General features: G+C 39.7%; 2 protein-coding genes and 1 long non-coding RNA gene across 4 annotated transcripts in view; 2 read left to right on the top strand and 1 right to left on the bottom strand.

The window, feature by feature from the left end:
- Positions 1-2,220: 2,220 nt before the first annotated feature.
- Positions 2,221-15,887, top strand: LOC143657324 (uncharacterized). The gene is made up of 3 exons (XR_013162802.1): positions 2,221-2,342; positions 14,594-14,648; positions 15,551-15,887. It is a non-coding gene; the product is annotated as an uncharacterized LOC143657324 (long non-coding RNA).
- KIAA1143 (KIAA1143 ortholog) lies at positions 10,681-17,898 on the bottom strand. Of its 2 annotated transcripts, XM_077129587.1 has the most exons (4): positions 17,712-17,898; positions 13,894-14,038; positions 11,930-12,177; positions 10,681-11,398 (listed from the first exon to the last, which is right to left on the bottom strand). In XM_077129587.1, the coding sequence occupies exons 1-3, from the start codon at positions 17,895-17,897 to the stop codon at positions 11,963-11,965; spliced, it is 546 nt and encodes a 181-aa protein (XP_076985702.1). In that variant the 5' UTR covers position 17,898; the 3' UTR covers positions 10,681-11,398; positions 11,930-11,962. The 2 variants fall into 2 exon arrangements, with proteins under 2 accessions (XP_076985702.1, XP_076985701.1); XM_077129586.1 differs by having other exon boundaries at positions 10,681-12,177; positions 17,712-17,897.
- A 100-nt stretch (positions 17,899-17,998) lies between these two features.
- The window catches only part of KIF15 (kinesin family member 15), a 171,595-nt gene continuing 167,830 nt past the window's right edge, over positions 17,999-21,763 (top strand). Inside the window, exon 1 of the mRNA XM_077129585.1 lies at positions 17,999-18,098. Coding sequence (XP_076985700.1) covers positions 18,080-18,098 — 19 coding nt within the window. The 5' untranslated portion in view covers positions 17,999-18,079. The remainder of the gene's footprint in view (positions 18,099-21,763) is intronic.

Here is a 21,763-nt window from a genome sequence, read left to right as displayed (position 1 = left end):
ACTGCAATGCCTCTTTTAGCCTTTAAGCTTATTGGGTATTGTCAGACTGTGATTGGGGTGGCCATGCTAGTTAGCTGGACAATGATGGGGGGCTGGTGGGCAGCTAATCCTGGTAGGTTAGTTTCTGCCCATACGCCTGGTATTTTTCTTTAAACTTCTGCAAATATGGACTGGGGCCAGCAGTGCCACCTCTGCAGTAAGTAAATACTTTTCCGATAAGGGGCAAGTGAGGAGGATTGCCGAGGGGTTTGTATCGAAGGAGAGCTCAGCTGAATCATTTTTGAAAGAGATGGTGGCTTGTAATTTCTGGAGAAGATCTCTCCCCAAAAGGGGATATGGACACTTGGGCACCACAAGAAATGAGTGGGTGATAGTTCCTTCCCCAAGGTTAGTGATCCTAGTCTTAGTCCATGGGTAAGACTTTGTCTTCCCTGTTGTTCCCTGTATGGGAATTTCCCCCTTAGATATGGGCCCTTCTGCTTGCTGGAGGACAGATAAGGTCGCCCCAGTATCCACAAGAAAATTTATAGGCTTGCCCCTGATTTCTAATGTGACCTTGGGCTCCCGGGGGCTCAACAGAATGGAGCCCCAGCCCCGTCAATTCCCCTCTTCAACCAAAACAGGGGCCAGTTTCATTCCTTTAAGTCCTCTTTTAGGGCATTCATTTTTCCAATGTCCATTCTCTTTGCAGTAGGCACATTGGTTTGCACCTAGGCCCAACCTTTTTCCTTGGTTTCCCTTTGTTTTTTCAATAGTTCCCCATCTTTCTTTTTGTTTTTCCTGTTCAGCCATTGAGGATACTAAAATTTTGGCTATGTTTTTGGACTGCATGGTCATGGGGTCATCTCTGTTATTAAAAGTCTTTTGGGCAATCTCTATCAGTTCAGATAGCACTTTACCCTCAAATCCTTCTAACTTCTGTAATTTTTTTCTTATGTCTGGGGCCGACTGGGTGACAAATGCTATATTTACAAGTCGCCTATTTTCGGGTGCCTCTGGATCTATAGGGGTGTACAAGCAGTATGCCTCAAGGAGGCGCGCAAAGAAAGCGGCCGGAGATTCGTCTGGCTTTTGCATGGTTTTGCTCACCTGAGACAAGTTGGTTAGCTTCTTGGCCACTGCTCGTATCCCCCGGAGCAGAGTCTGGCGATACCAATCGAGAGCCTCCTTACCTCTATCAGTATTGGGGTCCCATTCGGGGCGGGTGGAGGGGAACACAGCCTCTAATTGGGTTGATTCAGTAGTAGGCTGTCCGTCAGGTCCAAGAATTAACTTCCTCGCCTCTCTCCTGACTCGATCTTGTTCCTCAGAGGTGAAGAGGGCCTGGAGGAGCTGTTGGCAGTCCTCCCAGGTGGGCTGGTGGGTAAAAAAGTCTCCAAGAGGGAGATGAGCCCTTGGGGCTTTTCAGAGAAAGAGAGATTCTGGTTTTTCCAATTATACAGATCACTAGAGGAAAAGGGGACATAGACCATGAAAGGTGGGCGGGCATCCCCTGGGGTAGGGCCAACCTGTCTTAAGGGTAAAATCGGGGCCCCAGAAGAATCCGGTGATTGTGAATGAGAACAAGGGTGGTGAGCAGAGCCACTTCTGGTATGGGGGGTGGGGGGAGCTGAAGGGCACCTCCTGGCCATTAGAGGAGCTGGTTGCCGCCTCTTGACCATTTCTCCCCTCCGGAGGTGGAGGGGCTGTTAGGTATGGGGGAGGGTCTATTAAGAGTGGATCCTCCGGTGGTCCTGTTAATACTGGGATCCCATTAGTTTTTTCTTTTTGAGAGGTTTTTATTAAGAGGGCTGTTTTAGCTCCGGAGGGCCTTTCTTTTCGGAACTTTAGGCAAGACCGTAACCACTTGGGTTTTTCTGTTAAAATTTCAATCCAAATTAGTATATAGGGGATTTGGTCAGGGTGGCCTGGATCACCAAAAATCACCCTTTGGACTTTATAAGCTATAGATAGGTCTGTGGTTCCCTCAGGAGGCCACCAAGAATGAAAAGTCGGCCACACCCGTGAGCAGAATTTTTCCAAGTCGGAGGCACTGATGGGGGCTCCTTAGTCTCCGGCCTTCCCCCAAAATTCCTGGAAATGTTTCAAGAAACATTGAAGCGGAGTACAGACAGATGAACTTGACTGACTCATGACAATTACAACAAAAACAACACAAAATGTGACGAGACCAACAATTAAGAGGAAGGATAGAATGAACTAAGACAAAATGCTTTATCCCTAATAGATTCCTAACCAGAATCCCGGGCAACATCTTGCTCTGGGACCGGACCTTGGAAGTAATGCTGCATCCAGCCTTCCAGAGGTCCCCACTGGATCCAGTAACAGACCTGTACTCACCGGTGAGTTTTCCATAAACAGATGACTCCACCAGATTTTATATAATTTTGGAGGGTCCTGTAGAACCGGTCCGGTTCCTGGTCCTTGCCTGGGGCGGAGGAACGTTTCTCCAAGGTCTTCCCCTAGGCCGGACCTCAGTTCCGGGGGCGATCCCCAGGACCTGTGGTCACCAGATGTCCGTTAGGGATGATCTCGCTGGGGCCTCCAAATGTTGTGGGGCGCACCGAAAGAAAGACCACACAATTCAAAACTGCAAGCCAATTTGGAGTCTTTATTCGCCAGCGGGCGACTGCCTCAGAAACCTCCAAGAAAGAGGATTCAGACAGTAGCCCCTAGAGATTTTCAAGGTGTGCTTATAAAGGCTAAAATCATGCTGTGGTTTTTTTGCAGTTGCTAGCAAGCAAGCGGTTCATAGAAGCAGAAGAATGCCATTAGCCACTGCCAAAACCTATTCCATTCCCACAGTTTCTTCACATTGGTTATTGTTTAACTCTCGGGGACATTCCGCCCCACTGGTGTGGGGACTCTCCCTGCTTGGGCCTGATTAATTGTTCCTGGCCATCCACATTTAATAAGTTGCTAATTTACAATTCTAAAGCCAAGAAAATGTCCCAATTAAAGCAAGTCTATAGAAATGTCCAATCAAAGGTATCCAGGGAAAGATACCTTGGTTCAAGAAGGCTGACGAAGTTCAGGGTCTCTCTTTCAAGTCAGAAGGCACATGGCGAACACAGTCAGGGCTTCTCTCTCAGCTGAAAGGGCACATAACAAACACAGCATCATCTGCTAGCTTTCTCTCCTGGTCTCCAGTTTCATGAAACTCCCCAGGAGGTGTTTTCCTTCTTCACCTCCAAAGGTCGCTGGCTCATGGACTGTCTGCTTCGTGGTGCTGCAACATTCTCTGCTCTCTCTGAATCTCCATTCACCAAAGTGTTTCCTCTTTTATAGGACTTCAGAAACTTATTAAGACCCACCCAAGTGGGTGGAGACATGTCATCACCTAATCCAGCTTAACCACCACTCTTGACTAAATCACATCTCCAGGGAGATGATCTGATTACAGATTCAAACAAACAGTATTGAATAGGAATTATTCTGCCTTTACAAAGTGGAATTTGATTAAAACATGGTTTTTCTAGGGGACATACATCCTTTCAAACCAGCAGAAAGAGAAAAGCATTTTGGGAAAAGCTTGAGAATGATGAGATAGGCATGAAAACTATGAGAGCCCATGTAACCAGAGACCTTTGGAGATGAAGAAGGAATATGCCCCTGGGACAGCTTCATGAAACAAGATGCCTGGAGAGAAGGCTAGCAGACGTTGCCATGTTTGCCATATGCCTTTCCAGTTGAGACAGAAACCCTGAACTTTATTGGCCTTTCTTAAGGGAAGGTAACCTCTTGGTGGTGCCTTAATTTGGACATTTTTATAGACTTGCTTTAATTGGGACACTTTCTCAGCCTTAGAACTGTAAACCTGTAACTTATTAAATCCCCCCTTTTAGACACCAATCCATTTCTGGTATGTTGCATTCCAGCTGCTTACAAACTAGAACAAATGGTTTCCATAGAGATGTGTCTCCCATTCAAGGTGGGGTTGATTATTGCAGCCCTTTTAAATTGGAACCATTTTGGAAAAATCTCAGAACCAACAGACCCCACCTAGCCAGAGATCTTTGGAGATGCGGATGGAAAATGCCCCCAGGGAAGCCTTATGAAATGAGGAGAGAAAGCTAGCAGATGTTGCCACGTGCCCTCACAGCTGAGAGAGAAACCTCAAACTTCATTGGCCCTTTAGAGTTAAGGCATCTTTCTCTGGATGCTTTAATTTAGACATTTTCATGGTCTTAGAACTGTAAATTGCAACTTCCTAAATTCCCTTTTTAAAAGACATTCCAGGGCCATAGTGGCTCAGCAGGCAGAATTCTTGCCTGCTATGCCAGAGACCTGAGTTCACTTCCCAGTGCCTATCTGTTCTAGTTTGCTAGCTGCTGGAATGCAACTCACCAGAGATGGATGGCTTTTCATAAAAGGGAATTTATTTTGTTAGTTCTTCAGAGGAAAGGCAGCTAACTTTCAACTGAGGTTCTTTCTTATGTGGGAAGACACAGGGCAATCTCTGCTGGCCTTCTCTCCAGGCCTCTGGGTTCCAACAACTTTCCCCGGGGTGATTTCTTTCTGCATCTCCAAAGGCCTGGGCTGAACTGCTTGTGCTGAGATAAGGTATGCTGAGCTGCTTGGGCTGTGCTATGTTGCACTCTCTCATTTAAGCACCAGCCAATTAAATCAAACATCATTCATTGTAGCAGGCACAACTCCTAGCCAACTGCAGATGTAATGGGCAATAGATGAAGTTCACGTACCATTGGCTCATGCCCACAGCAACAGAACTAGGCACCTTCACCTGGCCAAGTCGACAACTGAATCTAACTACCACACTGTCCAGACAAACAAACAAACAAAAAGTCATTCCATTTCTTTCACATTCCAGCCACGTACAAACTAAAACATAAGGGCATTAGGTTTGATAAGTTCTTAGTGTCAGGTTCTAAGTTGAAAACACAGTAAAAAATAGGCAAAAAACTTGAAGAGACACTTGACAAAAAAGAAGGTAACCCTGGCCATTAATATGAATTTGATGCTCAGGGACTTTAGTCCTAGGGGAAATGATGTAACACAATGAGATACCAGCTCACACATTCTAAAATACCTAAAATAAAAGAATTGTCAACCCTTATGCATTAATTTCTATTGCTATTGAAATTACCACAAACTGGGTGGCTTAAAGCTGCTGAAATCTATTCTCTCACAGTTCTAGAGGTTTGAAGTTCAAAATCAGTTTCACTGGAATTAAGTTGTTGGCAGGGCTACGCTCACTCTGGAGGCTCTAGGGGAGAATCAGATCCTTGTCTTTTCCAGCTTCTGATGATGGCCAGCCATTCTTGGCTTGTAACTACATCACTGCATCTCTCCAATTCATCCTTCCATCTTCACATCCCTTTCTGTGTCTAACCTGTCACTGCCTATCTCTTATAAGGACATCTATGATGACACTTAGGGCCCACTTGTTACTGGAGAAAGGAGATGGATTCTTTTGAGGGTTGCAATATTGAGGAACATTGGGGAGACCACCTTTTCCTCGGTTCCACCCTCTCCAAGTATTGGGGCAGCACTGAGACTTTCTGCCATTTCACGGGCACACACTTAGCCCTCTCAGAACAAAAGGGCAGTTGCAAGGCCTCCATCAATCCCTGGGGGTTATGCTCTGCCCTCTCTGAGGCCTGAGGTGGTCAAAGTCTTCCTGAAAAATGAAGTGAAAAGCCTTCCCTCGCTTCCAGAGCAAACTCACCATCTCCACATGCATGTATGGATCTACTCTCCTGGCCTAAGATTTCCTGGCTCCAGACTTTAACTTCCATGGCTGTCCCTTTGAAGTCATTTTCCCTCTAATCTGTCCCTTTCCTGTCTCTTTTAGTCCAGACTAGCAGTGTTTTTGTTTACACAGATGTTGCAAAAGATTTGTTGTTTTAGCATGTAGCACATAGGAATCAAAACATTCAGACAATAGGATTTTCCACGTCTTTCAGGATACCTGCATTTCCAATCCTGGCTTTTTCTGAAATGGCTGACTGGGTCCAGGTTTGGGTCAATCCTCATGTGGAGCACTTCTCTGGGGTCTCATTTTCCAAAAGTTCAGAATTTTCCAAACTATAAATTTCTAGTTTCTTTGTTTCCAACAGTTCAGTTCTCAGCTTATCTCTTTCCTCCTGCATTTTACTATAAGTTGCAAGAAGAAGACAGGCTGCATTTTCCACATTTAGTTTGGAAATTTCTACAGCTAAGTATCCTAGATCACTGTTTTCAAATTTTCCCTTCCATCCAACACCAATATTCAATTTTGTCAAATTATCTGCCACTTTAGAAGAAGGATCATCTTCCTCCAGTTTGCAATGACACATCCATCATTTCTGTCTAAGGTCTTGTATTAGTCAGGGTTCTCTAGAAATAGAACCAACAGGAGATATCTGTAATATAAAATTTATAAAAGTGTCTCATAAACCTGTGGCAATGCAAGAGTCCCAAATCCATAGGGCAGGCTAGGCGGCTGGCAACTCCAATGAAGGACTCCACAGGAGAGGCTCACTGGCCAAAGAAGCAGTAAAAATTCTTTCTTCTCCCTTAAAAGCCTTCAACCAATCAGATCAAACCCAACTGATTGGATTATCCCATTTACATGAGGCACACCCTTAGTTGATCATAGATGTAATCAACTACAGCTGCCATCAACTGACTGATGATTTAATAAAGCAGCCTTCTGGTTTACTAACCAACCACAAAATATCCTTGCAGTAATGGTTAGGCCAGTGCTTGCCTGACTGGACAACTGTGTACCATCACCTGGCCAAGCTAACACCAGATCCTGATAATCACAAGCCTCATTGGAAGTATCTGTAGAGTACATATTTCTAACGACAATCTCTTTGAAACAATCTAGGCCTTCTCTATCAAGCACATCATAATTCTTCCAGAGCCTTCCCTTATCTTTATATGAATCCATTCCAACATGTTTGGATTTGCAAACTGCAGCACCTTACTTTTCTGGTATCAAAATCTGTTTCAGTTTGCTAAAGCTGCTGGAATGCAGTATATCAGAAAATGGATTGACTTTTACAAACGGGATTTATTAAGTTACAAGTTTACAGTTTTAAGGCCATAAAAATGTCCAAATTAAGATATCAACAAGAGTATACCTTCAGTCCAGAAAGGCCGATCATTTTCCGGGTTTCTTTGTCACCTGAGAAGGCACATGATGACATCTGCTGGCTCTTTGCTCCTGGATTTCATTGCTTTCAGCTCCTGCTTCCAGTGGCTACCTCGCTGAGTGTCTATGGGCCCTAACTTAGCTTATTTGGTGCAAACTCTGGATTTCGTCTCTTAGTTTAGCATCTCTAAGTGTCTGTGGCTTGGTTTCGTTGCTCTCTGTGTTGGTTCTCCAAGCATCTTCAAACATCTGAGTCTATTCTCTGAATAGACTCTTTTAAGAATGCCATTAAACCAATTAAGACTCACCTTGAATGGGTGGGATCACATCTCCATCTAATCAGAGGTCACACCTACAATTGGGCATGTCACATCTCCATGGAAACAATCTAATCAAAAAGTCCCACCTTATATGGTCTGTACCTACAAGATTGGGTTAGGATTAAAAGTAGTTATAGAACAGATTTCAAAGTGTGGTATGGGTTACAGTGCCATAATTTGAGGTTTCCCTTCTAGCTGCTCCAAGACATTGGAGACTTAAATATCAATATAATGATTCAGTAGTCATACTCAATCTCCTATTTTTAAAAATAACATTGTTAAGAGTTGTAGGCTTACAGTAAAATCATTTAATAAAGTCAACAATCTTGTATACTTTCTTCTATTATTAACACTTTGTATTAGTGTGGCCCTTCATTACAATTGATGAAAAAATATTATAATTGAATTATAACTCATAATTTACATTTGGGTTTATTATTTTTCCCCATATAACACCCTATTATTAACTCCTTGCATTAATGTAGTACATTTGTTATAATTCATGAAAGAACAATTTTATAATTGTACTATTAACTATAGTCCATCATTTACAATAGGATTCACTGTGTTGTACAGCCCTGTTTTATCTTTTAATTTTTACTCTGGTAACATATATGACCTAAAACTTCCCCTTTTAATCACATTCAGATATATATAATTCTGTGCTGTGAAATTTCACTGAATTAATTATAATTGATAATAGCACCTGTTCTAGTTTGCTCTCTGCCAGAATGCAATATACCAGAACAGCATGGCTTTTAAAAAGGGGAATTTAATAAGTTGCTAGTTTACAGTTCTAAGCTGAGATAATGTCCCAATTAAAACAAGTCTATAGAAATGTCCAATCTAAGGCATCCAGGAGAAGATACCTTGGTTCAAGAAATCCGATGACGTTCAGGGTTTCTCTCTGTTGGAAGGGCACACGGCAAACATGGTGGCGTCTGCTAGCATTCTCTCCCAGCCTCTTGTTTCATGAAGCTCCCCAGGAGGCGTTTTCCTTCATCTCTAAAGGTCGCTGGCTGGTAGACTCTGCTTTGTGGTTCTGCAATGTTCCCTGCTCTATCAGAATCTCCAAAATACTTCTTCTTTTATAGGATTCCAGTAAACTAATCAAGACCCACCTGGAATGGGTGGAGACAGTCTTCACTTAATCAAGTTTAATACCCATACTTGATTGGTCACATCTCCATGGAGATAATCTGATTAAAGTTTCCAACATACAGCACTGAATACGGATTAGAAGAAATAGCTACCTTTACAAAATGGGATAGGATTAAAACATGATTGTTCTAGGGTATGTAAATCCTTTCAAACCAGCACAGCACCTTTTTATAATTGTACTGTTAATTACAGTTCATGGTTTAAGTTCAGGTTCACTGTTTGCATAGTGTACTTCCATGGCTAAAAAAAAAAATTCTGTTACCATACACACAATCTAATATTTTCTCATGTAATCATATTCAGTGCTGCCAAATATGTTCACAATGTTGTGCTACCATCACCATCACACATTTCTAAAACTTTACAATCAACCCATATGGAAATTCTGTACAAATTAAGCATTAACTGCCCATTCTCTACCCCCAACCCAACCCCTGGTGATCTATATTCTAGATTCTAACTCTATTGAGTTTGCTTATTCTAATTATGTCGCATCAGTGAGATCACACAGTATTTGTCCCTTTGTGTCTGGATTATTTCACCCAACATAATGTCTTTAAGGTTCATTCATGTTGTCATATGAACTAGAATTTCATTGTTTTTAATATTGAGTATTCTATTGTATATATATATATATATTATATATATACATATATATATATATATATATATATATATATATATATATATATACCACATTTTGTTTACTCCTCGTTTGATGGACACTTAGATTGCTTTCATACTTTGGCAATTGTGAGTAATGCAGTATAAACATTGGTATGCAACTGTCTGTCTGAACTCCTGCTTTCAATTATTGTGGGCATATGCCTAGTAGAAGAATGCTGAGTCATATGGTGGTTCTATATTTGTTTTCCAAGAAACTGCAAAACTGTCTTCCACAGTGGCTACACCATTTTACATTCTCACCAATAATGAATGCATGTTCTGATTTTTCCATATCCTCTCCCACACTTGTAATTTTCTTCTTTTTTTAATAATAGACATTCTAGTGGGTATGAATTAGTATTTCATTGTGGTTTTGATTTGCATTTCCCTAATGGCTAATGATGTTGAGCACTTTTCATTTGCTTTTCAGCTATTTGTATATCCTCTTCAGAGAAATGTCCAAACCTTTTGCCCTTTAAAAATTTGGTTGTCTTTTTATTGTGGAGTTGTAGAATTTCTTTATATATTCTAAATATTGAACCACTATCAGATATATGGTTTCCAAATATTTTCTTCCATTGAGCAGGTTGTCTTTTCACTTTCATGATAAAGTTCGTTGATGCACAAAAGGTTTTAATTTTGATGAGACCCCATTTATCAATTTCTTTCATTTGTTATTTGCACTTTGCGGGTAAAGTGTAAGAAACCATTTGGCTGACTCAACATCCTGAAGATGTTTCCCTACATATTCTCTAAAATCACTTTGAAGCATTTTTTACTCCAAGCATTCAAACTAGGGGAAGGACGTATGTAGTACCAAAGTCATGATATGGATGTTTAGAAATTCACAATTTCAGATGGGTGTGGTTGGTAAAGGATGGATCTGAACAAGCCACAGTTTGGTTGACCTGTTATAATGAGGAAAATTGTAACTAATTGCTTCTTTAGGAAGCATCTGGATAGGCTCAGATTTAGAGTGTTTCTTTCTCCTCCCATCCCCAATACTTGAATCTCCTTTCTCTTCATCTAATCGAAATAAAAATAGATTTTAAAAGGAATTGAGGTTGTTTTTCAAGTTTAGTGACAAACAGATATGGTTCTACGACAATTGATTATTCAAGAGAACTGTATAACAAAATAAATTCCAGAGGGAATAAAACTAAAAATGTAAAAAATAAAAACAAAGAACACAGAATAAGGGTGATTTTCTATCTGAAACAGTTGAAAAACAGAAAATCATCACCAAAAAATAAAGCAAAATGTCATTTGCACTTACTTGCCTAAGTTAGCTGTTTCTGCTTGTATTTTAATGTCAGAGTAGTCGTTTCCAACTATATCTGTTCTATGTTTTATTTTGATTTCATAAAATCAGATTAAACAATCTATGTCTGTATTATTAAAGGTTGATATTAAAAAAAATTAAGCAAAAGATTGAGTGCACAATTTATATAAATTAGTAAAGATAATTTGACAATGGAAAATAAAAAGTTAAATCAAAAAAGAAACACAAAACTGTCCATTAATATATGAAAAAGTTTAGTTTCCAGTAGACCAAAGATAATACCAATTAAACTACAAAATGTCATTTTCAATACACCAAACTGACAAAAATTAAAAGGATGGTGCCAGCACAAGGTGGGAGAACTGAAACCATGTTTGAGGTAATGGAGTCTCATAGATGGTGAAAGAATAAACTGGTAAAACATTTCTAGAATGCAATTTGACAGAATCAATAGCTTTAAAAATATTCTGTGATCTGTACCTCTGCTTGTAGCAATTTATTCAAAGGAAATTATCTGAAGTATACTTGAAGATTTCTGTACAAGTTTGTTCTACTACATTTATTGTATCAGCTAGGAATGCATTTAGCTGCTTGTGACAGAAAATCTGACAGAGGATTAAATAAGCATGGTATTTATTCTTCTCATTTATCAGAAGCTCAGAGGTCAACATCCAAGGCTGCTGCAACAACTCCACAAGGCACGCTCTCAGGGATCCAGTGATATTCCTTGAATCTTTCCACTGTTATCACCCAGAGCAAGTGGTTGGTTCATTTCTAAAAATGCCTACATACTTCTTGTTGCATGTCTGTGCTCCAGGCAGGATAAAAGGAGAAGGGCAAAGGTTCATTCTTGCTACATCTGTCTTTCTGTATCAAAAAAAAAACACCAGTAGCTTTATTGAACAGACTTTCATTTGTAGCCCTTAACTTTGCCAGAGGTGTGACACATGGCCTCCCTAGCAGCAGCTGGGCAGGTATTTTTAACTATTCACCTACTATCATCTCCCCTACCTTAAGCAGGGTTCCACTAATAAGGAAGATGTAATAGTAATTCTATTTAATTATGAAATAAACTTGTAATTATAAATATCAGGTTTTAAAAGTTTTTGACCTAGAAAATGCTCACAGTTTGTCAAGTGAGATGCAGGACACCGAACACATACAATAAAATCTTAGCTTTGTTTAAAAAATATATACTTTACATAGGTTCACCCACACGAGAAATAACAAAATGGTAGTTAACTTTTACATGGTTGGCATTTGAAGTCAGAGGGGCACTGACTGTTGGACATAGTTTTTATCTTATTAAACTTTTTCTGTCTTTTCTAAATCTTCTATAATAAACTTGTATTATCTTTAAAATACGGGAAAAAAGTTATTAAAAAATACACCATATACCATCATGGGAGACTAAGCCCAAAATGTGTAGGCTTATTCATTTTCATCTTCATTATCAAAAGAAAGGAGGCTACTGTTTTTGATTTGCTTTTGTGAGTTCTTTTTAACTAAGTCCTTTTTAATTATTTGATCTTCATTTGTCATCTTCTTTTTTGAGCTTGCTGTTAAACCTGAATATTTTTCATCTGAGGGACGTTTGACTGGTTTTCGATACATGATTCTTCCATCAGCTTGAGCTGGTTCTTCATCTGCAACAAAAACAAAGTTAAAATACTTTCTGTTTCCTCATTTTCCCTTTATTGGCAAGTCAAATGGCAAGAAAACCTCATATTATATTAAGGGTCTGAGTCAATTCAGTTCAGTTGCTCCAACGCCTCTAGCTACATGTGTCACAAGACAATAAAGACTCACAGAGGTATTCCATATTCTTTCATTCATACCCTAATTAATTAGAATCAGGTTGGATTTTATATTTTGTAAAAGTTATTGTTTGGGACTCCAGTATATCCCACTAAACAATGGAATGAATTTTAAAGAAAGATGAAAAATGTACTAAATAGGACCCTTCAGGTAGTAATTAAATAGACCTCTGTTGATTGGTTTGTAAACCTAGCCACATTTTTTAATTTAAAAAGAAAAGGTTCTTTTACTTAAAGTCACATTTAATCCTCATATCAACTCAATAACTCAATAAGGTCAGTATGATTAATGTCCCCATTTTATTGATGAGCAAATTGAGGCTCAGAAGGGAAATAACTTGCTCAAGGTCACACATCTAATATGTGTTAAAACCCAGATTTGAACCTAGAACTGTCCCCTTCAAATTCTGTGCTCTTAACATGTCATACTATTTTTTTTTTATTAATTAACGGAAAAAAAGAAATTAACCCAACATATAGAAATCATACCATTCTACATATGCAATCAGTAATTCTTAACATCATCACATAGATGCATGATCATCGTTTCTTAGTACATTTGCATCGGTTTAGAAGAACTAGCAACACAACCGAAAAAGATATAGAATGTTAATATAGAGAAAAAAATAAAAGTAGTAGTAGTAAAAACAAAACAAAACAAAACAAAAACCTATAGCTCGGATGCAGCTTCATTCAGTGTTTTAACATGATTACTTTACAATTAGGTATTATTGTGCCGTCCATTTTTGAGTTTTTGCATCTAGTCCTGTTGCACAGTCTGTATCCCTTCAGCTCCAATCACCCATTATCTTACCCTGTTTCTAACTCCTGCTGGACTCTGTTACCAATGACATATTCCAAGTTTATTCTCGAATGTCGATTCACATCATTGGGACCATACAGTATTTGTCTTTTAGTTTTTGGCTAGACTCACTCAGCATAATGTTCTCTAGGTCCATCCATGTTATTATATGCTTCATAAGTTTATCCTGTCTTAAAGCTGCATAATATTCCATCGTATGTATATACCACAGTTTGTTTAGCCACTCGTCTGTTGATGGACATTTTGGCTGTTTCCATCTCTTTGCAATTGTAAATAACGCTGCCATAAACATTGGTGTGCAAATGTCCGTTTGAGTTTTTGCCCTTAATTCCTTTGAGTAGATTCCCAGCAATGGTATTGCTGGGTTGTATGGCAATTCTATATTCAGCTTTTTGAGGAACCGCCAAACTGCCTTCCATAGTGGTTGCACCATTTGACATTCCCACCAACAGTGGATAAGTGTGCCTCTTTCACCGCATCCTCTCCAGCACTTGTCATTTTCTGTTTTGTTGATAATGGCCATTCTGGTGGGTGTGAGATGATATCTCATTGTGGTTTTGATTTGCATTTCTCTAATGGCCAGGGACATTGAGCATCTCTTCATGTGCTTTTTGGCCATTTGTATTTCCTCTTCTGAGAGGTATGTCATACTATTTTATAAAATAATTTCATACTCTGGGATCCTTAAATTGTTAGGAAAACCAGACTACTTTCAGACATACCTGCTTTGGTAGCCTTTATCTCTGCTTTAATTTTCATGACTTCTTCAGCTGATAGGTCTCCCTTTTTTAAAACCACCACTTGAGGCTGTTCATCTTCTCTGTCGCTGTGATCACCATCTTCATCTGAGAGTTGAGGCTGGACTCTCTAGAGGAAAACACAAACAGTCTGTATGTCACTGACCTTGACCCAAATACACCCACTCCGCCTGTGAAAAACCATAATTACAAAAGTGAGAAGGGTGTTTAGCAATGAACTTTCAAGTAACTCCAAAGAGTCTGACCTCACAATACCAGGGAAGTGGTTCACCTGCCCATTCAACTAGAATGTCCATCCAGTGGAATGAATTTCCATCTTAGCAGGAGCCCAGTGTCAGGGTCCCTTTAATATGTGTCACCACTGTTCCTAGCCTACCCATGGTAGCACTGAACCATGTCAGTTCTCTCTGCTCTTTATCAACCCCTTTCACCCCCATTTCTTCTCAAAGTGAGAAAGAAATTAACCAAATAGCACCAAAGTACATAAAGCAGCAATTAAAAGGTACTCTTTTTCCCACTTCTGCTGGTTCCTCCTCTCTTCTGGCAGCCTCAGTTTGGTGGCTATCCTTTCAGATGTTTACTAAGTATATAAAACATTTAGTATACAAATAGGATATTGTACATACTACTTTGTGACTTGTTTTCTTTTCTTATTCCTTATTAGATCATGTGATTCTACAAACATAAGAAAGTACAGAGAATAACATAGCAGAAACCAGGTACTCATTATACACATGGGACAAATGATAACATTTTGCCAGATGATTCAAATGTAAAAAAAGGAAAATCAGAGACCATTAAACCCCACTTTCCCAACTTTTTTACTTAATAATATCTTTTCATGACACTTTGAGAGTCATAGAATTTTTTAAAAATACTGACTGGGATTTAATTATATATATATGGTCATATCATGATTTGATCAGTAAGTACTCTGTAAATAAAAATTTAGATTGTTTTCAGTTCTATTAACTGAAGAAACTTCATACACATCTTTGTTCATTTTTGCCAACTTATACATAAGTTTTTGGATATAGTTAACGAGTTTAAAAATATATATACTAAAATGTGCTTCCATACATTATTCAAAAAGATTTTGTTAATTCACCTCTGACAAGACTACTTTTTCTTTTTTTTTTTTTTTGTATGTTGTATGGTGCGGCCACCTTTCATTCTATTGTTGGTTTCTTTGTTTGGGAAGTGCATGGGCCAGGAATCGAAACTGGATCTCCTGTATGGCAGGCGAGAATTCTACCACTGAACTACCCTCGTACCCTCTGACAAGCCTTTCTTGTCTCCCAAACAGGGCAACAAAGCACTGCACAATTTGGCCTCAACCACCACCAACAGTTTTACCTTCTACCACTCTCTCAGGGCCTCTAAACTCCAGCCAGGTTTGAGTACTTGGAAGTAGAACATTATCAGTACCTTTGCTCCTCCATCTCTGTTCACTTCCCAGTGCCTACAATGCCCCCTTTGCACCAAGCCAATGACTACTCAGCCTCAAGATTTACATACTCTAGAAATGCTTCCCTGATCTCATCTCCTGTTCTTTCTTATACCATGCATAGTTCATAAGTAGCATGTATCACATTGTGTTATGTTTTTCTGTCTCCCCTAGGTGATCTTCAAGAGAAGTACTGTGTGTTTCATCTTGTGTCTACAGGTACACTGCCTAGCCCAAAGCTAGGACTCAAGAAATATCTGCTCTACTTATGCATGACCATTAGGATGAAACGTGAAACTACCACCTGAATCCTGACAAACTGTTCATAAATGCATTCATTCATTTTGTTTACCAAATTCCCAACTCTGTTGTCACTCCACAAGTGCATGCTCTTTGACGATTTCCATTTTAGTTCACTGATTATTAATCAGTTTCTGCTTATTTTTCTCTGAAATGTTCTAATAAGTAACATTTACAAACAAGTAGGTAATGTGTGAGAATTTTATCTAAGGCAATGGAAAAGTGAAATAAAATCATTCCTCGTGTTCATGAGACTAAGGATTATACTTCTGATTCTCTTCTCTTTTTTCTTTATGTATCTGGCTGGAAAACAAGAAAAACAATATAAGGAACAGAGGGAGCCGTTGCTGAAGACTGTTCAAAGTTTCCCAAATGAACTCTCAAGAATGCTTATTATATTGCTAAATATATGAAGCTGGTTTCTCAGGAATAGGAACAGGGTACACAGAACCTGGGGTACTAAAGAAAAGCTTCTTGATCAAATTAGTAAACCCAAATGACTGATATTATTTGGAAAGCTTTTCCCCACAGAGTGCTCTTATGACAATATTCCAAGCTGTAATCTTAACAATGTTAACAATCAACTCTAGGACCTCAAGCAAACTGTAATGTTAGGTCTCATTTTCTCCTCATTGCTAATCCATTTTCTTTTCTCAAACCTCATCCCTGTTTTTATCTTCACTGTTTTTGACCCTTAGGTTAGGTCACTCCTTAATCGTGTTATCTCCATTCAAAAATGGCTCCTTTTAGCTACTGTATGGTTGATAAAACCTCATCTCCACCAGTTCTACTATAATCTCTAAATGCAATCTGTCTTATCACCTCCATAGTTTTACCTATACTATTCTCTCTATCTCTACACACTAACCTACCCCTGCTCAAGATTCAATCTAAATATTCTCTCCTTCATGAAGTCTTTCCTGACTAGTTTTCAAGCACAATCATCCAACTGATATAAGTGATCATCCATTCCTTGGTGCCAGGTCTGTGCTAGGTGATGGGAAAGTTCAGAGTGGAGATATATGGAACAGTAAGTAGTTGCAATACAAAATGATGAGTATTACAAATGAGATAGGAATAAACTAAAGAGAAGAGCAGAGAAAAAACTGTCTTGGAAAGACGTGAAGGGTTTCAGAGAAGTGGCGAACCTTGAAAGCAGACATAAGGCCGAATCGGCATTTTGAAGATCCATTTCTTTGTTCTTCCAGAGCTTGGCACCATACCTTGGTTTAGCACATACTCACTGGATTGAATAATTTCAAATGAGTCAGTCAATCTTGTCTGTTTTCCTATGTTCTAAGTGTCTTAAGGGGTAACTTTAGTGCAAGTGCTAAATAAATACTTTATTTTTCCACCCGCAAGCATAATGGGATCTTCTTATTAAAGAAAGTAAGGCAGGTTCGGGTGTGAACCTATTGGTACCAAAGTCTGGACGGGCTCAGAAGCTGATTCCCACCGACCCTCATGCCTAAAACTAGTCAAGTGTAGCTCTTTAATGAAGCTTCTCTTCACATACAGGACTGACACGGTCAGATCCACTCCTCCGGAGACTGACTTTCTTATTTTTTGAAACAAAGCATAGGGCTAGATACAGGGCCTTCGTTCAAATATGTTCCAGACAGCGTCCTAGAACGTCTGGTATTACTGTGATCGAATGGCCTCAGGTTCCTTATCTGAAAAAACGGGGACCGTTTCACCACCCACAATGCTATCTCAGAGGTTTTGAAATAAACAAGTGCGAATGAAGACGAAGGAAAGTGATTATCTCAACCATCTACGAAGAACCCGGCGCTTTATCTACGTCAGGTCATTTTCAAAACCAAGGTAGCTCTGGAAAAGACAAAGAGGCTTCCCGGGGGCTAGAGGCTGTGATGGTGGAAGACGGACAGCCTGGGGGCCAAGGTCCGCTAGGATTGTGGGCCGGGCACGGGTAGGAGGAGAAACCAGTCAGAACCTGGTTTCCAAGTCAAAGCCGAGACCGGAAACGGCGGGGCGGGACGCGGTCTCTTAGATATCGCTACTGACAGGGACTTACCTTGGTCTCAACGGTGGGCCCTTCCCTATAGCCGACCCTTTCCTTGAAGCGAGCCAGAAACGTCGGCTCGGCGGGCGGTACATAAGACACTTGGTTCCGCTTACTCATTGCAGCTCTAGGAAATACAGGCTCCGGCGGCCGCCTCGTGACGTTAGGGAGGCGACAGCACATCGCAGATCCCCACATAGGCCCCACCCCCTGGCGCAAAGACCGGGCAACATGGCGGCCTCCATGCTGGCGTCAACGTCCTACTCGAGCGCCAAATTCAAATTCGCGGCCATCTTGACTGGGCGGAATCCCCGCGCACTGCGAGGCGGGGAGGCACGGAGGCTGCGGCGTTGGTGTCGGGTTGGAGCCGTGAAGGTGCCATGGCGCCTGGCTGCAAAAGTAAGTAAGAAGTCCCGGCTTCCTGACCCTGTACCCGCCCTCAAATATAATTGTGAAATGACGACCCACCGGAGGGTTCGCTGCTGTACAAAAAGGGCGGGAAGTGACTGAGTAGCGGGGGGCGTATGGAATCTTTCTGTAGCTTGGAGACAGTGCACTGATGGAACGGTTCTTATCCCTTCCATCTGTGGGCGCATTCTGGGAGCCAGGCAGTGTTCTACTTAGGTGAGCAGTGTCCCGGCAACTAGAGAGTTCGCTTCCAGGAGCCTGGTGCCCAGCGCCGCGATCGTTCTTTCCCTCGGTTGTCGCGGTCCTGCCGTTTCGTCGCTGGCTTTTTCTTTTGTCCCGACCCAGACTTTCTCGCTCAGTAGCTTTTGCCCAAGCGTGGACGCTCGCTCTCATCACCTTCTGCGTGTTTCCAAATTTTGATCTTTGTGTTCCAAACACTTTTGCAGCTTTTTAGAGAGCCCGCTAATAGCCCCTCCTTAGAGGGATTTAAAACACAGATTTCATCAGTGTGTATATGTTCTCACAATCCCTGTGTTCTCCTCAGGGAGACGAGTCCAATTTCTTTTTTTTTTCATGGAGGGGGACGCTGTCATTTTGCCACTAATCTTGCCACTGTCTTCAGTGTCCGCTAATTTCTACTTCGTGGCTGTTCCTGTGTAAGTGCTCCACCTTTTCCATTTTCTAATCCCTTAAAAAGTCTTGCTTTTAAAAACTGATTTTGAGTCTTTTGATGGCTCTCCGAATGGTAGCGAATGATAATTAGGAGAGGACTGTGTTTATAGTTTGAGAAAATTGTGAAGTTTTGATATTTGTGCTTTCCAGCAGCATTAATATTTCTAGGTCTCTGTCACTTGTAATTGTTTATTTATGTATTTCTTGTTTTTATTAACTTGGTAGCCCCTATTGAGCCTTTTAGGTCAGTCACTCCTTTATCTGGAGTCACTGCTTTATCTTTATAATTGACAGCTGTACCATACTAGAACATATATTTATTTAATGAAAAATATTTGTCTATGACTGTCTATTAAAGGACTCTATCCTGTCTCTAAAGCCAAACTTGAAAACTTTTCTACAAGTGATAACGTAGTGAACCCTACTGTAAACAATGCACAATTACAGATATTAATATATATTTAATTTATATAATTTAAATATATCACATCAAATATCACTAATTAAACAGTAATTTAAATAATTATTTTTAATTTGTTATTTATTTATATAAATTAATACTTAGTTGTAAACATTAATAGTACAATTATAAATATGTTCTTTCACTAATTGCAGCAAATGTACCACACTAATGCAAGGTGTAAATAATAGGGTGGTATATGGGAACTCTGTATCTTATGCATTATTTTCTGTAAACCTACAACTTCTCAAATACATAAATAGAAAGTGATGGGAGCAAGGGTATTCATAGCTCCCTCCACTCCCTTAAGTTAGAAGTTGAGGTTAATGATATCCCAGGTAGAGTGCTTCTTGGGTTCCCAGCAGTCCAGAGGCCTAGAGCATGAAATGGGAAGTCAAGGGAGGACAACGGTAATAGCATTCGTCCATGTAGTGCTCTCTGCATCTTTTATTTTTTTTTTTGCCAGTGAAGGTCCTCTCTTGTTACATCATTACTACCATGGGTTGGTGACTGTTATGGAATGAGTAAATGAAATGTAACCCTAATGAGAGTGACCTGAGTTTAAGATTCTTTTTCTGAACTTAATCATATTTGATCAAATAATGGATAAGTATTTATCTGGACTGCAGAGTAAAGCATTTTCTTATCTTTTTTAAAGCAAGAATATATATTTTTTAACTTTACAGTTTTATTGAGGTAAACCTTAAATTCAGTAAAAGTCACAAATCTTAAGTGTATTGTTCAGTAATTTTTGCATGCAAATATACACAGATCAAGAAATAGAACATTTCCTGCACCCCAGATTTTTTCCTGCACCCCTAACCATTACTCTGATTTCTATTACCCTTGATTAGCTGTGATTGTTCTTGACCATTGTATACATGAAATTGTACAGTATGTTTCTCTTTGTTCTGGCCTTTCACTGAACATTGTCTGTGAGTATCATCCATATGTTGTATTAATAGTTCTTTTTAATTGCTTTGTAGTATTCCATTGTGTGAGTATACCATGATTTGTTTATTCTCCTGTTGATGGCCATTTAGGTTTGTGTAGAGTGCTATTGTGAATAAAGCTGCTTGAATACTCTGCAACCTATTTTTAGACAGACAGACATGCAGGATTTCAAAGTTGAAAGAATTTTACAATGAATGCCTATAGCGTATCTCCTTATAATATCAAAATTTGATGGCATCTGCTTGATAATCAACTGTTAAACTCCCTTTAGTCTTTGATCAAGAGGCAGTATAATGAGGTGGTAAAGGATATGCGCTCTGGATATAAAGTGCCTAAGTTCAAATCCAGCATTTCTCAATGACTGAGTTTCCTCATACCTCAATTAAGAATAATATCAGAATGATCTACCTCTGTGTAATTTTAAATTTCATTTTATCTCCACTATTGGCCTATTAGCTTTGCCTACTTTTTAAAAAAATCAAATTTTATTTTGGTATAATTTTAGATTTACAGAAAAGATGCATATTTATGCTTATTAATATTCATCCAATCATTTGAGGGGTCCTCTGAAGATATCTAGAGCTATCTCTGTGAACCTCCTTTCTGACATTTTACCGTACAAATGCTAGCTGCCATGATTTCCCCAAACTCTGAACTCTTTCTTCAACTTGGCATGATTACCAAGCTCTCTTTGGACTCCGCAACCTGTGGAGTGGCTAGAGGCCTTTAAGCTAGGAAACTGACTGGTTCACTGCCCTTGTTTCCTGTCTCTCAGTATCACCTTACTGTGCTGCCTGTCATCCAGTTCTGAAAACTTGCTGCACATATTTTGTCCAGTTTCCTAGTTATTTAAGACAGGAACGTAAATCCAGTCCCTGTTACTCATGGTGAAAAGTTGACATCTAGGTCTGTTTTTGGTTTATCTTTACTCTTAGAGTATATAGCCTTTCAGTCTCCCATTTGAAAGTCTGGGCTGCTTACTAAGGTTCAGAACCCCAGTCATTCTCTAGTGTGTGAGTCTGTTAAAATAATGGTTAACTTCTCAGATTCTTAGATGCAGCTTTCAGAATCAGCAATCCTTTTGGAGGAAAATGCCACCCACCATGCAGAATTCACAACTTGGGGCCTCTGTCCTCTTTTGGATTTTAGACCCACATTTCTTCACCACCCTGGTGGGTCTCTGGTGCCTTCAAATAGCTGTTTTTTATGTTTTGTCTGTTTTTTCTAGTTGCTCTCAGTCTGAAATAAACTAGTCTTTTAGTTTTGGATGCAGAATCAATCAATGGGACTGTGAAAGTAAGGAAAGACTTGCTCTAATAAATTACAGTTTTACTCTAGAATAGAAACAAAACAAAACAAAAAATATACCAGAGGAAGCATTAAAAGTAGAAAGATGATTAAAGTAAGTCCTATTGACATAAAGGCTGTAACTACTATCTGTCGCCTCAATCCAGGTTGTACTGCTGCCAGTGCTAATATTGAGGGATGGAATGATCCTTTCAGTTTCAAATAGTTTAAAATAAAATTGATAAAATATACTCTCTTGAGTATGTCTCTTTGAGGACTCTTG

The sequence above is a fragment of the Tamandua tetradactyla genome, chromosome 15 (assembly GCF_023851605.1).
Source record: "Tamandua tetradactyla isolate mTamTet1 chromosome 15, mTamTet1.pri, whole genome shotgun sequence".
NCBI lineage: Eukaryota > Metazoa > Chordata > Mammalia > Pilosa > Myrmecophagidae > Tamandua > Tamandua tetradactyla.
The sequence above is the reverse complement of the archived record's forward strand: the minus strand, read 5'-3'. Positions and strand labels throughout refer to the sequence as shown.

Excerpts from the sequence above, each read along its gene's own strand:
- KIAA1143 (XM_077129587.1), bottom strand. The coding sequence starts at position 17,897 with ATGTGGGGATCTGCGATGTGCTGTCGCCTCCCTAACGTCACGAGGCGG. Across the intron at positions 14,039-17,711 it reads GGCCCACCGTTGAGACCAAG|AGAGTCCAGCCTCAACTCTC; the intron begins GTAAGTCCCTGT and ends GTTTTCCTCTAG. Across the intron at positions 12,178-13,893 it reads GATAAAGGCTACCAAAGCAG|ATGAAGAACCAGCTCAAGCT; the intron begins GTATGTCTGAAA and ends TTTTTGTTGCAG.